Raw genomic sequence first — 16,382 nt, 5'->3', positions numbered from 1 at the left:
TCCTTCGGATGCACACCTCACTCGTGGTTCTCACATCGCACACGAGGAGGAGAGCAAAGCGTGTTAGTCACATGCGCTAGATTGCCCAACGCCTCCTCTAGGATTTTTGTTACCCGCTCGCAAGGACCGCGGGCAGAGGCCTCGATCGGTACGGTTCGCAGAGAGTGCCGGTGGCCTCAGGCTGGCGGCTGGAGTGGTTCCTTCGTGCACTGCATATTCCGAGGAAAGACAGCGAGAGCCTGTCCTTTTGTCTTTTGGATTTTGTTTCTAATCCAGCTTCCGTTTGGTGCTGTCCATACTAGGTGGTCTGAAGCAGTGGCTTAGTGAGACGTCCACCCCACCTCCGGCCAGGTCGGCGTGGAGTGGAGCTAGCCCGCTCACCCACACCCCTGCAGTACGCAGGCCCCCTCACCCACACCCCTGCAGTACGCAGGCCCGCTCACCCACACCCCTGCAGTACGCAGGCCCGCTCACCCACACCCCTGCAGTACGCAGGCCCGCTCACCCACACCCCTGCAGTACGCAGGCCCGCTCACCCACACCCCTGCAGTACGCAGGCCCCCTCACCCACACCCCTGCAGTACGCAGGCCCGCTCACCCACACCCCTGCAGTACGCAGGCCCGCTCACCCACACCCCTGCAGTACGCAGGCCCGCTCACCCACACCCCTGCAGTACGCAGGCCCGCTCACCCACACCCCTGCAGTACGCAGGCCCCCTCACCCACACCCCTGCAGTACGCAGGCCCGCTCACCCACACCCCTGCAGTATGCAGGCCCTCGCCAGATGCGCATACAGCTTTGTCCAGAGTTCAGGTGGAATCCCTCTTATGACACGAACGTTTCCGAAACGAAGGCCTCGATGCTGACTGTTACCTTGTTTTATTGGCATTTTTCCAACTCGTCAGAATAAGCTTCCTTCCGAGAGACTCTGCCATCGGTGCTGTCTCACTGGCACTGGTGACGGTTGGCATGAGGACCCTGGCCCCCGGTGTAACTCGCCAGCCGGGCGCCTGCACGGGGCCTTTTCCTCGGCCGGCCACTGTCAGTAGTGGACACGTGGCAGGCGGGTCAGTAATTACACGTTTCTATAAAGACGGACCTTTTCATTGAAGGCCTGTCAGTTTTGAGCCTCTGTGAATTGCGATATCGGAACGTTTCTTACGTTTTAGTTAGAGGCACCTGCATATTTACTACTGATTTTACATGGAGATTAAGGCCTTAGTCTCCAAATCAGAGAGCTGAGGGAAGTTTTACCTTTTAGTTACCGTGTATCTTAGTCACGAATCGCAGTGTTTAGTTTCTGAAAACCAGAGACCAGCCCGCAGCCCCTCGCTTCCCACGGGCCCTCGGGAGCAGGAAGCAGGAGAGCGAGGCTCGCTGGTGGTGGGCAGCCGGACCTAACTTTCTCCTCCTCTCTCTCCCTGTCACCTGCAGCAGACTGCTGTGCCCGCAATCTCTGTGCTAGATTTGGTATGTGCTCGTTCCTGTCCCTCCCCCCGTCCCGGCTCCCTTTCCTTCAGTGGCGTTTGTGTCCAGTAGCTGCCGTCCCGGTCCCGACCAGCCTGTAGTGACTCTGAGCATGCCTTTGACTGTTCTGACATTTAGTTTTCCTTTGCTTTGCTCCTTTCATTTTGTGTAACTGTTCATGGTTTCGACCGTTTCTCAGTTTTGGTCATAAATTGATTTTGTGTGTTCTTATTAGTCACAAACACATGAGCAAATGAAAATCGCTTGCAAAGAGTAACCCATTTCATTCCTGTTCCATCAGAAAGAGGTTTTCGATATTGAACTACTAGAAACGCAGTTGAACGGTGTGGACGTTGCCCGTTCAGAGGTCACTCTAGGATGTGACTGTCGGTTGCTGGCGTGAGAGACCCCAGTGAGCATGCGTGGCCTTCCCAGTGCCGTCCGGGCCGGCCGTCAGCGTCCCTTCTGTGCGACTCGGTGTGTGTGGTGTTGGCGTTGGTCCCCCAGTGCCCATCATGCGTAGCTGCCCGTCTGCCATCTGCCAGGCAGTCATATCAGCTTTAAGTCAACCTGTGTTCACCGGCTTTTCAGTGATGGGCCCCTATCAGGTAGCAGCTCAGGCTTGACTTGAACGGCCTTTTCACCAATTGGCCGCCTCGCCTGCCTTTCCCAAGATTCCAGCGGACAGCCTGGGGAGTCCCTCCAGAGCAGGCCCACCCCGTGGCTGGAAGGGGTGTTTTCTGAGCCTCACTTTTGTACAAGACACAGGAGGTACGTTTTCCTCTCTCCTTGGTGCTGAGGCTCACATTTCTAGTGCAGACCCTCCTTCCATCCAGGGCACACGGACCCTCCAGGTTTCAGGGTGCTCACGAGGGAGTCCCCTCCCCCATCCGCTGCACCGCCGCCTCCCGTGGCAGGGTCTGCTGGCTGCTCCGTCCCTTAGGACCTCAGCCACAGGTTCTCTCTGCTGCTACGTTCTCACGGTCTGACCTCTGCACGCGCACGTGACGTGAGTGTGCGTGGCGCCGGAGCCCTCTTCCCGAACCCTTGCTTCGACCTCTGTCCCCTGCACGGGCGATCGCAACGCGGCAGCCACGGTGAACCTGAAAAGCAGGTCACGTGTCAGAGTCCTCAGAGCCCCCGGAACTTCCCTGCCACGCAGACATTGTGTCCTGTCCTCGCCCCGGGCCCGGTCGTCCCTTCTTCACGGCGTCTCGGGGTGGAAGGTGACATCCCTGTAGTTTCTTGTGGCTCACGTCTGCAGGGCTGCGGGCCCTTCTCCCTGATGCGGGAATCCCAGAGGCCACGCCTCCTGCACAGCAGCCCCGGGCGTTGGCTAGGACGGGCCAGCCCACCCAACACACAGTCCAGATTCTCTCCAGATTGTTCCGAGTTCTTGTTGGTGCTCTTTCTGCCCCGCAGAGACTCCTGCTCATAAACTCAACTTCTGGGACATCCCTTGGCGGGAAGTTTGTGTGGCTGACGGCTCTCCGTGGCCAGGCCCCGCTTTGTCCTTTTGCCAGGTGATGGGTTCCCTCGCTGACGCCCCTCCATCTTTCAGAGACATCAGGGCTCTGCGGTTCCTCCTGGGACGACCCAGCGAGACCCTCCCTCGGGCGGCTTTCCTGTCGGGGCTTACGTGCGGCTGTGGGAGTGGGCACCCTCAAGCATCCAGGCACGGAAGGGTTGACTCAGAATATAAAAGCTTCACGCGGGAATGAGCAGGGAACCTCCTCGAGGCTGCCCTTCAGGGGCCGTGGCGGGCTGGCTTCTGCCTGTTGAGGCTGAGGGACCTGGGAAGTGGGAATCGGCCCGCCCAGAGCTCAGGGCCGAAGGGCCGAGGGCAGGCAGGCGCCCCTCCGGGAGTTAGGAGGACACTGTGTTGGTGTCACGCCCACCGTGTGTGTGTGTGTGTGTGTGTGTGTGTGTGTGTGTGTGTGTGTGTGAGTCAGACCGCAAGATGAATACGATTGTGGAAAAGAAACATTTGCCCTGAAAAACCCTGAAAGGGCCCTCAGCCGCTCCACCTGCCCGGGTCCTGCTGTGCCTCGGCCGCTGAGGGTGCCCGCAGCTGAGCCACAGGTCCCGCAGCTCCTGGTGGAAGACCTCTCTTCTTACGTGTTAAGCAGAGGGGCACGGCCTCCGCCCGTCCTGCTGGGAGGCCTCCCGCCTGGTCCCTGCGCGTTGCCCAGGAGAGGCTTTGTCCTGAGGAGCGTCCCCTGCTCTCCCCCTGGGCTGGCGGCTGCGCGCCCTGCCCCAGGCTAGGCAGGTGCGGAGGCGAGCAGGGTGTCTGCGGCGAGCGCTCTTGACGGGGATGCATGGCAAAAGGCTGCAGAGCACAGAGGTTTCTTAGGGACAGTGTGCTTGTTAACAGACTGTCTTTTTAGTAAAAACGTCAGAAAGTGAAGTGTGAATTAAAGGGACGAGTGAGTGTGTTTTTGAGGTGTAAAGTCACACACACAGGTCTCAACTGCACGCCCGCTTTCTCTGCCCTGGAAGAACCTGGGAGGCGTGTGGGCAGCCAGCAGGCGGACTGGGCTCAGGCTGAGTCCTCGCTTTGACTCCCCAGCCGAGTTCCTCGTTGAGGTCCTGCAGTCCGGGCCGTCTTCCTTCTTCCGTAACGGTTGTTACGTAGCCGTCTCGACGCGCTCCTCCGAATGGGACTTCCCCAAGCCGCTCTGACCCTGGGACTTCATTCCTGAGCTCGGGCTTAAATTGAGGGATTGTGTGGTTTTCTTCTATCACTGGGGGTTTTGTTTTGGGGGCAGTTGTACAGCTGCCTGTCTTTGAGGAAAAAAGCAGCCTGGGGTTTGAAAACAAACACTGTGTAAAGCCTCATAGCAGACGGGGTGCGGGGGGGGGGGGGCACCCCGGCCTCACTCCACAGTGGCAGCCCCGGAGCCACACGGCTCCTGCCCGCAGCGCGGAGCAGAGGGCGGGTTTCTAAGAGGAGAAGACGTCTGCTTGTAGGGTTGTAGGGAGCACTCACACTGTGGTCCCGAGAACTGGGACCGTCTGACACCTCCCCGTCACACTCCTGCCGAGTGCTGCTGGGCTGCTGCGACGTGCGCTGTGCTCTTGCTCAGAACTCGTTTTCAGTTCTGGGGCCCCGACGTGCAGCATGGAACGGTCTGTGCCTTAATGGGGCAGCGGACGTGCCTGTTGCACTAACGCAGTCACCTCCCTCCGTAAGTCACTTTCCTGGCGAACACTCGGTATCGGCTGCGGTTTTACTTTACTTTTGTCGTCCTTTGTGCTGGTCACTCTGAACGTCCGCTGCTGGCGGTGCGCCCCCTGCCGGGAGCTCCGGGTGCCCGGCCCGTGTGCCCCTGGAGCAGGCACTCCGCCTCCTCTTCCTCGGGGCCCCTTCATTCTTGATCCGGAGCTCCTGTTCCTGCTGCAGAACTCCCCGAGAGCCGCACCCTGACACCCCGGGCTCACCCCGACTACACTGACGAGGAAGTTAGAGGGCTCTGCCGTGGGTGGAACTTAATCTCTTTCTAAGACGGTCATTGTGTGTGACAGGAAGCAGCCTGGTGGCCCGGCCTGTCGCTTCCCCACCAGGACACGGTGTTCTTCCCACAGACCAACAAGAGCCAGGGCGAGGTTTTGTTTAAAGCAGAACGCACGCACCATCGAAGGGAACGCTCCACGGAGTAGCTAACTGCACAGATGCGCACCACGCCTGAGGGAGTGTGTGAGGGTCCTGCAGTGGTTGGACTGAGCGAGGTGGCTTCGGGCTCAGCTCGCTGCTGTGAGGGGCACGAGCTGGGGCGGGGGGCGGGGGGTTGAGCCATGGGTGCTGCCAGCCGGGTCCCCAGGGGAGAGTGGACGAAGAGAAGGCCGGTTCCGTGACTCCGGGCTCAGCTCGCTGCAGCACCTCGAGGGGCGGAGGGAGCCCCGGATTCCCTGTAGAGAAGGGGTGTCAGCCGCAGCGAGTCGCAGAGAAACCCGACCAGGAGGGTAGAGGAGCTGAAACCCAGCAGAAGGTCTGTCCGAGGTTTTGAAGGTCCTTAGGGTTTGAGCGGCTGGAATGGTGCAAAGGAGAGGGGAGATGGCGAGCAGGCCGTGGGTTCGAGATGGGACCTTGTGGCCGCAGTTTCCTGGAAACAGGATGCGTGGTCTGGAGGTGGTGGTGATGGCCTCGTGGGCGTCCAGGCAGCACAGAGCGAGGTGGAAGGAGGTCCCCCCACAGTTCCCGTTGGTTCTGGGACCTGGGTGGAGCCTCCCGGGCAGGGAAGGAGCTCGTGGAGGCCACGACAGGTCCAGAGGGAACTGGTGGCCAAGGGCCTGGGTGGGAAGATGCTAGAAACGTGGTCCCCAAGGCCAGGTGCACTGTAACCCTGCTCATGGGGTCCCGGGCTGCCCCACACAGGCCGGCGTTTATCCGCCCCCTGCCACGGTGCCGGCTTCTCTCCTCCCTCGTGTGGGGACTAGAACACGGACGAGCTGGCTGAGGGTGCCCCCGGAGCCGTGACTGGGGTGTCTGTCGTGTGTCGTTAGTGATGAGGGCCAACGGGACTGGACTCGCGTAGAAGAACGTGCTTGTCTGAAGCGGGACGTGTGAGCGCAGCCCACGCTCGGCACAGCGGTCCCGGGTGGGCCGCGGGGTGGGGACGGCTGTAGGCGGCCGCGTGCCGTTGTCGCGCTCCGTGTGAGTTGTCTCTCAGCCCTGCTTTGACCCCGTGTCCGTGTTGCTCTGTGCGTGCGTCTGCGTGTCGCGGTGTGTGCTGTGTGTGTGCGGGGAGCCCCCAGGAAGCTAAGGTGAACGTGTTGTCAGTTGCAGGACGAGGAGCGCCGGCGGCAGCAGCAGCTGGAGGAGATGCGGCTGCGGGAGGCGGAGGAGCGCGCCCGGCAGGAGGACCAGCGGCTGCGGCAGGAGGAGGAGCGGGGCAAGCGGGACGCTGAAGAAAAGGTTATGGTCCTCTAGGGGCGTTCGGAGGTGTGCGGGCGGAGCAGGGCCTGGCGCAGCCTCCACTGGACCACCCAGCTCGCTCCGGCCCTGCCTCTCTGCAACTGTCTCCAGACTCCTTGCTCTCTGCGCGTCTCTGCCGTTCCGTGGAGGTGACGGTGGCTCAGTGCCGCTCCCCTCGAGTTGGAGCTGTGGGAACAGCAGGGACATAGCGAGACAGCCTGTGAACACTGTGTATCCCTGATAGGCCCCTCCCCGACGTTACTGCATTCTAGCTGGTACAGAGCAGGCGGCTTGTGGAAGCCATGGACGAGGAGGACGTGACTTAGTGTGTAACCCGCTAGATGCTGACTGACCACGTGGTTTCCACGTGTGGGTTGTTTTCACTGAAGCAGTCCTTTGAGCTGAACTTACAACGAGGGCGGATTCGGCCTGTTCGGGCGGGCGGGGGGGGCGGGGGCGGGGGGGGCCGGGCGCTGCTCTGTCGGCCTGCGGGGGAGGTTCTGCCGCCCGCGTGCTGGGGCAGCGTCCTCGGCCACTTCCCTTCTGTGAAGGTGGAGCTCAAGTGCCACGACCTCTGATGGGAAATCTCGTTTTTGTTACAGTCCCTTCCTGGACAGTCTGTGACCTGCACCCATAGGGCCCCTCCCACCCCGAGAAAGGGCCTGCCGGGGCTGGGAGGACCTCACCGCTGAGAGGGAGACGGGCAGGGCGGGGACTCCTGCAGGGACAGCAGAGTCGAGGCGATGAGGGTGTCTGCCTTCTGTGGGCCCTTGCCTTCCCAGAGCCTGTCCCGCTACCGTGTGTCCACACAGCTCGGGTCCCGGGGCGAGCTTCCAGGGAGGCACCCGCGTCTTCCCGGGGCAATGGCGTCACAGGGGCCGTCTCCAAGGAACTCGGGTCCCAGAGGTGGAGCCCTGGGGCCTCGTCTGTGTGTGATGCTGCCCCAGCTCCCTGCCCCAGCTGCCCCAGCACACGCCGCGAGCGCCAGGCGGCACCCAGGCCCCGCTCCGTGTGGGTGCCCAGGGCAGGTCTGTGCCCACGCTCTCCCACCGCTGCCGGTGGCGCCCGACGCTTCCTTTCGGCACTGCTTCTGTGCTTGAGCGGCAGCATGAAGAGCTGAATAACCTTTTTATACGGAAAGTCCCAAATCGATGCGTTTGCTTTGTTACGGAAAGACGTTGGGTAGAGCAGAGGCTTTTCGGGCCCTGCGGTCAGACCTGCTCCTTGTGCAGGAGGGCGTGCTGGGGCCCTGGCACGGCGCCCGCTGCTCTCGCCAAGGCCTGGGGAGCCCCAGAGCTCCCCCTGGATCTGATCCCACACCCCAACGGGACACTATTTTGTGTAGAAAATTAAAAAAAAAAGATTGTCCTTTAGTATGTCTCCGTGTAGACTGAGAAGACAGAGTGAGAAATCGGGGCTGGGGCTGGCTTTTCGTTTTCTCCCTCCGCAGGCGAGGCTCTGACCAACTGGTGTGTGTCCCCTCGCTGAGTGCGCGCTGTGTGCACGTGTGTGGTGTGGTGTGGGGCCTGTCTGGAGGCGGTAGGGGACACTACCAGTTGAAATGGGGACTGACTAAAAACGTTAATCCTGACGCCAGCAAGGTCCCCAGATTCCGTTGTTGGGTTGAGTGAATTGAAAAAGCATTGTACTCCCCTCTGTAGCGTTAACCTTTCTCATTAAGGCCGGTGGTTCTGTTCTCTCATTGCCTTTCTCACTTTCTCCTGTGTTCTAAGACTTCTGTCAATCTAACAAAATTGTGCTGTTACCTTTTCTGATGTTTTAATCATTTTAACCCTGTCACTGGAGTTTGCAGATGTATGTCGGAAAATGGATGTGTCAAATATATTTGATTATCTTGTTGCTGTCGCTCTGCTTTTCTGCCTGTCGGGGGCTGAAGACTGAGTGTAGACTGAGAACCGGAGGGTGTGTTTGTCAGAGGCGCTTTGGGGCACGAGCAGCGCTGCTCGCAGCGGATGGTGTCCTGCTGACCCCCGAGGGACTGGACATGAGCCCGGAGCAGGCCCTCGTGGGGAGGCACGCGAGTCGGTGCAGAGAGAGCATGTAGGTGTAGGAAGCAGGGAGCCTCTTTCTGGATTGTTCTGTCTCTAAACGCCGCGGTAACAGGTAAGTTGCTACCCGAACAGGAACAGGAGAGGGACAGAGGCCTAGGTCAGCAGAGGCGAGGGAAGAGGCTGGGGGGACGGTCACGGGGACGGGAGGAGCAGGAGGCAGGTGCTCCCTTCTTCCTTCTGAGCTGTGGGCAGTTTTCCGTCCAGACTGCGGGCAGGGTGGAGGTGTGCGTGAGACTCGGGATGCCGTCTGCGGTCGCTCTGCCCGTCTCTGTCCTGGCTCTTCCTCCTTCACACTCGTTCGCCGTCCCTGCGGCCTGGGCTGGGACTGATCAGCCTTTGCTGCCCCGCAAGGCCCGGTGGGGTGGCTGTGGTCCCCTCTGACCTTGTCTGACCTTTGCACTTTTCTGTTCCGCCTGCAGAGGCGACAGGAAGAAGGGTATTACAGCCGCCTGGAGGCCGAAAGGCGCCGACTGCACGACGAGGCGGACCGCAGGCTGCTGGAGCCGGAGGAGCCGGCCCTGGGCAGGCCTCCGCTGCCGCGGGGCTACGAGCCCACAGCCGTGCCCGCCACGGCGGGGGTGCCGCCCCCCCCACCGCAGCGCACCACCGCCTCGCTGCAGGCGCAGGCCCTGTCCCCCGACTCCCTGTACACCGCCACGCTGGTTGCCTACACCGAGGAGGAGGAGGAGGAGGAGGAGCGCCCCGCAGGTCAGGATGAGTGCTCCCGCACCAGGACGTCGCGCGGGCACCTTAAGCCGCGCCCGGCCTCCGATGGCATCTTTCTCTCCAACTCATTCCAGCCGCCCTCGGCCAGTGCCAACAGTACTGCCCACAAAGCAGGCCAGCCCCCGCCCCCTCCAAAGCCAGCGGGCCTCTACCATCTCGGCCGCTCTAGGGCCAGAGGTAAAGGGGGTCTGCCGGTCCTCCCTCCTGTCTTGCTGATTGGACCTTGGCATCTGCGCGCTGGAGTGTGGTCTGTCTCGGCCCCCTCGCTGGGCGTCTGAATCGAGCTGATCGGTGGGCTCAGCATGGGGACCTCCCTCTGCCTCGATTGCAGTGTCTGCTCCTCTCGCCCCGTGATTCGCACTCTGAAAGCCCCTCTTCACCCCCACGGCAGTCAGGCCTCCTCCCTCCTCGGTCGTGAAGTACTGTTGGTCTTGGCCTTCATTCTCTGCCTCTTCGAGTGATTGCTGTGTTAGGTTGAACATGCACCCTTGTCCCACTTTTGGTGTCTAAAGATAATCTCTTATTAACAGTCATGGTGCACGTTCGCTTTCTGCTGATTAACGTAAGCAGGGCTCTCTGCTCTGGACCACGTGCCTGTGGGGGTGCCGCAGGGACCGCGCAGTGGCCGAGGGCCAGGGCCGAGACCGGGTCACTTCCTCTCCTTGCCCTCCCTCCTCCGAGCTCCGCGGGCTGGCAGCAGACCTCGCAGGCACACGCTGGCCTGGGCCCTGCCTGTGCCAGGTGTAGGGCCCCATGCACACCCCGGGAACATTGCCGAGGCGGCACTGAGAGTTGAGCTGGAACTACACGTTCTAAGGACTCGGGTCCCAGGCTCCCCCCAGTGCTGGCACAGAATGGAGTGCTGGCCGCGCAGCCTCCGACCGCGCCGTCGGCTTTAACGAGGGCCGTCTTCTGTGGCCTCCGCGGCGCAGCCCCTGGACTCGGGTAGCGCCATAGGGAGCGGACTAACCCGAACCCACGGCCTGTGGCTCGCGTCACACGTGGCTCCCGCCAGGCCCTTCTCGGCGCTCTGAGCCGCCTGGAAGGCTCGGTGAGTAATGTGTAGGTTGAGTCACTTAGAAACCAAAATTTAATCTTTTTACCAAGTTTCTGTTGTGAATATCTAGAAGGTGACATCTTTAAGACTTGGAAGGATTTTTAAAATCCCTCGCTGAGGGTATATATTTAGAGGAAGGGAGGGAGAGAGAGAAAAGTCAATCTGTTGCCTCCCGCACGCCCCGACCGTAGATGGAACCCACAACCTACCGGTGCAGGGACGGCGCTCCAGCCCACGGCCTCCGGCCAGGGCAGGAAGGAGGCACGTGGTGGAGCGAGATGCCTTCAGCCCCTCGGCACACGGCCAGCTGAGCTTCGATGTTCCGTAAATGCTGTGACACACGGATGAGGAGGAGTTGGGTAGCGGAGATTGTAGCCGGGTCTCGCTCTAACCACCTTGGCTTCCAGTCACCACTAACCCCTCTGGTCTCACACCTGACGCCGTGGGAGCAGGTCAGCTGTGCCGCTCGGAACACTCCTCCCTCCGAAAGCAGAGCGGGGCGCCGGTGCGAGCGCGTCTGAGCTCCCGGCCCCTCGCTGGCTCGCGCCGGGCGCCCTCGCTCAGCTCTGGCCAGCTGGCTCTGCAGCCTGGACCCGCTCCTGCCGTTCCTTCCACTGGGCGCCGTGCAGACAAGGCGGGGTCAGAGGTCAGCCTAGCCGCGCCCTCGGCGTTCTCTGAAAGGTGTTGACGTGTATGGTCCAGTTCCTACGTCGTCGGCAGGAAGTAGCTGATACTCGGATGAACTGGAAATTTTGAAAAGTTGGTTTTTACCAGTGGAAGGAACATTGCCATTCTTAACACAGCTCAAAAGATACAACACTTGTGAAACAAACAAGATGAGTAAAATTTACAATTAAAACCTAAACAGTCCTGTGCAGACAGCTTCCCGAATGGCCTGCTGTGGATTGGCTTGAGTTAGAGGCGGCTCCTCGGGTCTTCTGAGTCTTTGCCGAGGGTGACTTCCTGTGTGTGATCCTGGGAAACGCTTCCGCGCTGCGCAGCGAGTGGGTGCAGGGCCCAGAGGAGCCACTCCCACGGCGGGGACCGCGGGCGCAGCTGCACGGAGGTCCCCGTGCGCAGAGCGTGGACTCGCGCTCGAGCGGCGCCTCTGACAGGGCAGACCCGGTCCTGGCGACGCGCAGTCCTGTGGCCTGTCCCATCCAATCCCCGGCTCAGTGCTGTGCCGGCCTCGTCACCGGCAGGTTTGTAGGTGGGATTCTCCCCGCACAGGAAGACAGCACCGCCGTCAGGTACTACGACTAACGATAGGTCATGGGGCCCGATGAGCTGCTGCGGGTGCCTTCCCACGTCGGTCTGCGTCCTCTCTCCGGGTCTTCACGGCCCTGGGCGCAGCGGGCAGGTGGGCTCAGGCCCAGAGCTGCTCACGGCTGTGTTGGTGCAGGTGGCGGTTTGTGCCTGCGGACTAGTGTCCACGCCAGGGATCTTGGTAGCCCGTTGATTTAAAACATTTTGTTCAATAATGACAGCCATTCATTGTGGGGGAAGTGCAGTAGCTGCCCTGAAGAGATTCACTTCAGTCGTGCAGCCACGTCTCCGTCTGTGGGTCACCTGTACTCGGTGACCTTGCAGGACAATTCCTGGTGTTGGGAGTGTCCGGAAAGTTCTGCGGCCCCCCACCCCCACCCAGGGCCGTCTTCGGAGGGTTCTTCTCGTGGGTTTCTGATCTCTGGGAACTTACCGATCAGGACTTCTGATCGTTACCACCCACGGCCTGTGCTGGCTTCTCTGTCCCTCTCGGGCTGGGCTGCACCGGGAGCAGTGATTGGATGGCTCAGGCCACGGGACGTGGGAGTGGCCACTGACGGAGCTTTTTTGTGTGATTTGAAGCGCTTTCGCTTTCTTCCTTCGTAGCTTAAAATGCCTGATTCTTCTGCGGGCGCTGTGTCCTTTCCGTGAGCACTGTTTTCGAAATAATGCAAGTGCTTTAACGCTGACTTTTTCTCTTATGGGAAAGGACCGAACTCGTTCACGGGATCTTCTGGGACACTCGCCGGTGCTCACGATGCCTGTCGGGACCCGAGAGAGAAGCCGTCTAGAAGGTAATTGGCCTGGATACGTCCTCCCCGGGTCGGCACGAGGCTGCACTGGCCTCGGACTCCGCGGTCTGCCGGTCAGGCGGGCGCCAGGGCAGCGAGCTCCCGTGCGCGGCTCCCAGGTCTCAGTGGGGTGGGCGCGGGCTCAGCGTCAGGGCGGGTTCTGGGGGGGGCCCTGGCGCCCGCGGGACTGCAGCCGCCCGCCCGGAGGCGCACGGGGAACCACGGACTGCCGCCCCGAGCGTCCTCCCAGGTTCTCGTCAGACGAGCTGTTGCCCAAACGGCTCTCAAAACGTGGCATCTTCGTGCCATGTCCACTCAGTGAGGCGCGCGGGCAGGTGCCCTGGGCCGGGAGGGCGAGCTGTGCTTTGCCCCTTAGGGGCGGCACGGGGGAGCGTTTACTCACGATTTTAATTCTGGGAAAGTCGGGGCAGGACTTAACTGAGAACGAGTCTCTCTCTCACTGAACTGCCCCTGGTGTTGAAGTGACTCCTCGTTGGCTGGTTCCCATAGTGACAAGTAACCTTGTGCCTGCCCCCCTGCAGCCACGAGGCGGGTGTCCCTGGGGGCGCGGGAGCCCCGGAGAACCTGACCTTCAGGGAGCGCCAGCGCCTCTTCTCCCAGGGGCAGGACGTGTCCAACAAAGTGAAAGCCTCCCGCAAACTCACGGAGCTGGAGAACGAGCTGAACACCAAGTGAAGGCGGAGGAGCGCCTCTGCTCCCACACTTCCCGCCGCCTGTGGGGCCCTGGCGCATCGTCTGGGCAGTGGCTGGGGTTCGGGGCGCTCAGCCCGGGAACTGCTGTTCCCCAGCAAGGCCACGTGCGCAACAGAGACACTGTGGGCTCCTTAGCGACCGGCTCCCACCGAGACCTTCTGTGGGTCTCTCCAGCCGGGGGGGGGGGGGGGGTGCGGGGGAAGGCAGGAGATGCTGAGGCCGCTCCCCTTCTCCCAGGAGCACGGAGTCCTGTTTCTCTTCCTCTCAGAAGCCTGTTCCCGCTCCGAGAATAGCTTGAACTCCCCGCGGACCGTGCACTGTGGAGGGCAGCTGGCTGTAGGGGCCGGTGTATCTGCCTGGAGAACCGGCTGCGGAGGGGCGGGCCGAGGTCCAGCCTCCCTCCTGCCCCGCCCGCTCCTCAGGTGCAAGCCCTCCCGACCCGCTTACCTATTCGATGGGAAACTTTCTCAGCAGAGCATTTGAGGCTTTAAGCTTAGGAGATTTTATTTGTATAAAGGCCAGATTCTTATATTAAACCACTGGTGATTCTGAAGGTGGTAGTTAGCAATGTTAGGATGTTAACTATTTCAGATGCCCCAGGGGATCTGTGAGGCCCCGCCAGCTCTGTGTTGGGGGAAAGGAGCAGGTGTCGGGATGTGAGTCCCGGGTGGGCCGGCCGAGGGAGCAGCCGCTGCTCAGGGATTTTCCTTCGGCCGAGAGACGCCGCGTGCTGCGGGAGGCTCTGCCCCGGCCCCTCGTTTACGTCCTGAGAATGACCTGTGTGGCAGTTCAGGCTATTTTTGAACACTCTGGTAGGATTATTTAATTTCCACTTGATGAATTATTAGTTACACTGTGTTTCTTCAGCTGTGACGGGGCGGCTGTCGGGGAGACGGACCTCACTTTGATTTCTCTTGTGTGATGTTAAATGGTCAATTACTCGTGATTATGAGCAAATTTCCTCTGGACAAAGCCCCGAGGTGGGGTTGGGGGGCTTTCCTGTACCAGGTTGCTCACAGATGTGTCTGTTAGAAACCGCACACGTCACACAGAGGGGGAGGGGCTTCCGGCCTGGGGACCACTGGGGTGAGAGCTGTAGGATCAGCGTCCACGCGGCCAGGGCTCTGGTGGGAGGGGTGTGGTCAGCGGCGGGGCCTGCGTGGCTATGAAGGATCGCACGGTGCTGGCGGCTGGAGAGCAGGCCCCTCCCAGGCACCTAGAGACACGGGCAGCCTCACGGGCGAAGCCCACATTCCCTCGAGAGACGCTGCGGACCAACTGCTGTTCTGTCCGTGGAAAGGCCCGCGCCCACCAGCACGCGAACGACACGCGGACGCTGCACAGGCCGCGGCCCAGCCGAGGCAGCGGCTCTGCCCTGCAGGCGGTCGGGCCTTCCATGTCTGCACTACTGCGGCCCATCCAACTGCTGTAGCTTCCATTCTACTGTATCCAGCCCAGCCTGTTTTTAATAAACTTTGTACCTATTTAAGTGCATTTGCTGCTGCTGTTTTAATAGCACTGGCGAGATTATGCTTGTAGTATCAGCCTCCTTCTCCCACCCCCTCCTCCCTGTCTGTCACTCACTGAACAGGAGCCCGGTGTCCTGTCCTCCGGGCCGTGGTCCCAGGGGGTCCCGTGGAGCAGGCGGATGCAGCGCGAAGGGGGGGGGGGGGCTCTCACGTGGGGCCCATTGTCCTCATGGAGGCAGGTGCCCCTCGGCCAGCAACTGGGGACACTGGTTCCGCATCCCCCACAGCAGGTCCAGGAGACAATACAGAGTTTACATAAACATGCAGCTGGTGACGTGATTGGATAAAGAAGATGGACGGGACTTGGAGGGTTTAACAGAACAACCCCTTTTGAGTCGTGTATGGAGAGCGGCCACAGTGTTTGGACAGGTTCACGCCTCGGACTGATGAGAGGGCACAGTCCTCATGGCCACGTGCAAGTCCCAGCGTGGAGGGCAGAGCTCCCCCCCCCCCCCGCCCCCAGCACCATGATAGCCCACAGCTGTGGTTGTGAGCGTGAACCTACGGGCTGAACACATGGCCCCACGTGTCTGAGTGACGTGGGCTTGATCGAGTTCAGGTGCATGTAGTTGAGTAGGCTGAGCCCCCCTGCACTCGGCCGGAGCCACGAGAATGTTGTAAACATCTAGGCCACGCCCTTCCTTTGCCTCGTGGCATCGGCTATAAAAGAAAGACACGGCTCGTAGGCTGTGGCGCTGGCTCTCCGTCAGAGAGGCTCTCCATCAGAGGGGACAGCGTCCCACCGAGACCCAGCTTTCTTCTCTTGTCTGTCTTTCCTAAGCCTCTCAGCCGCCCCCTCTCAGGCTCACTGAACCTGGCTGAGCTGAGTATGCCATGGCCCTGCCGGCTCCCCACAGTCGTGGAGATGGCAGCCTTTTTGGGAAAATGAAATCTTCCCTTCCGGGAGCAGGGGCTGCTGAGGCGGAGGTCCCACACGCCCCCCCCCCCCCCGCCCCCCGCCCAGCATAGAGGCTGCTGAGCCTGGAGCCCAGGCAGGGACGGTGCTGGCCGTGGGGACGGATGGGTGCAGGAGGCCCAGAAGGTTTACGCCCTTCACCCCACTTCCTGCCGGTCCTGAGGGAAGCGTGGTGGCCGGAGGACAGGGCTACCGAGGCCCGCAGGAGCGGTGGGCGATGGCCCCCCTTGGTGCTGGTGTGAGCCGGTCTGACAGCAGGTGGCAGGGACGGTGGGCAGGGCCGGCTGTCGGGGCGCTGCCTTCCTCTAAACAAGCCCTCGAGGTGTCTCAGGGCCACACCTGTCCCCGGGCGCGGCGCTCCCGCCTGGTCCTCTGCTCTCTCCAGTGCTCATGGAGGCTGTCGGGCAGATGGCCTCATCCGCATGGGTGAGCGGCCCCAGCTTCCACGTGGATATTAAAGGCAGACGCGCCATCGAGGAGCTGGGGGGCATGAGGTTAGTGTGTGGCTTTAGGGGGTGCTGCTCCCCATCCCCCCACCCCCTCCCCACCCCGGGCAGCCCCACCTGAAGCCAGCCGGCTGCCGGACGACATTGCACGGCGGAACAGGGTGGGAAGCGCGCTCGGCTTCTGTCGGTTTGTGATTTCTATTAAGCGGCAACCTGAACGCTTGGGAATGGCGAACGTGGAGGAGCCGTGGGAACGCTCTGACCCCTGGAGGGCCCTGTGGCCACAGAGTCCGGCGGTCAGTGAGCCTGTCATTCTCCTCCTTCCAAGCCCCTTGGTTCCCGGTAAGATGGAAGTGCTGCTCCGACTCGTTCCTTCCGGACCTGTGGCCGCAGAGGGACAGGGGCCGCGCCCGGCAGGAATGGTGGTGACGCTGCGCTGCCCTGCGGGACTGCATGTGGCTCCGCCCAGAGCGGCCAGCCCC

The 16,382-nt window shown here is 61.5% G+C and overlaps 1 protein-coding gene across 22 annotated transcripts in view; it reads left to right on the top strand.

Annotated features, from left to right (window-relative positions):
• AFDN (afadin, adherens junction formation factor) overlaps positions 1 to 14,503 on the top strand; it is a 106,960-nt gene extending 92,457 nt beyond the window's left edge. For 8 of the 22 annotated variants that reach the window (XM_080663988.1, XM_080663986.1, XM_080663969.1 and 5 more), the window contains 5 exons: positions 1,436 to 1,471; positions 6,249 to 6,383; positions 8,875 to 9,358; positions 12,214 to 12,298; positions 12,838 to 14,503. In XM_080663988.1, coding sequence (XP_080520114.1) covers positions 1,436 to 1,471; positions 6,249 to 6,383; positions 8,875 to 9,358; positions 12,214 to 12,298; positions 12,838 to 12,991 — 894 coding nt within the window. In that variant the 3' untranslated portion in view covers positions 12,992 to 14,503. Of the gene's footprint in view, positions 1 to 1,435; positions 1,472 to 6,248; positions 6,816 to 8,874; positions 10,233 to 12,213; positions 12,299 to 12,837 lie in introns of those variants that run through there. The other 14 variants (XM_080663981.1, XM_080663980.1, XM_080663987.1 and 11 more) reach the window with 9 other exon arrangements.
• The last annotated feature ends 1,879 nt before the right edge of the window (positions 14,504 to 16,382 follow it).

The sequence above is a fragment of the Plecotus auritus genome (genome assembly GCF_963455305.1).
Source record: "Plecotus auritus genome assembly, chromosome: 4".
Classification (NCBI taxonomy): domain Eukaryota; kingdom Metazoa; phylum Chordata; class Mammalia; order Chiroptera; family Vespertilionidae; genus Plecotus; species Plecotus auritus.
This window is presented reverse-complemented; position numbering and strand designations above follow the sequence as displayed.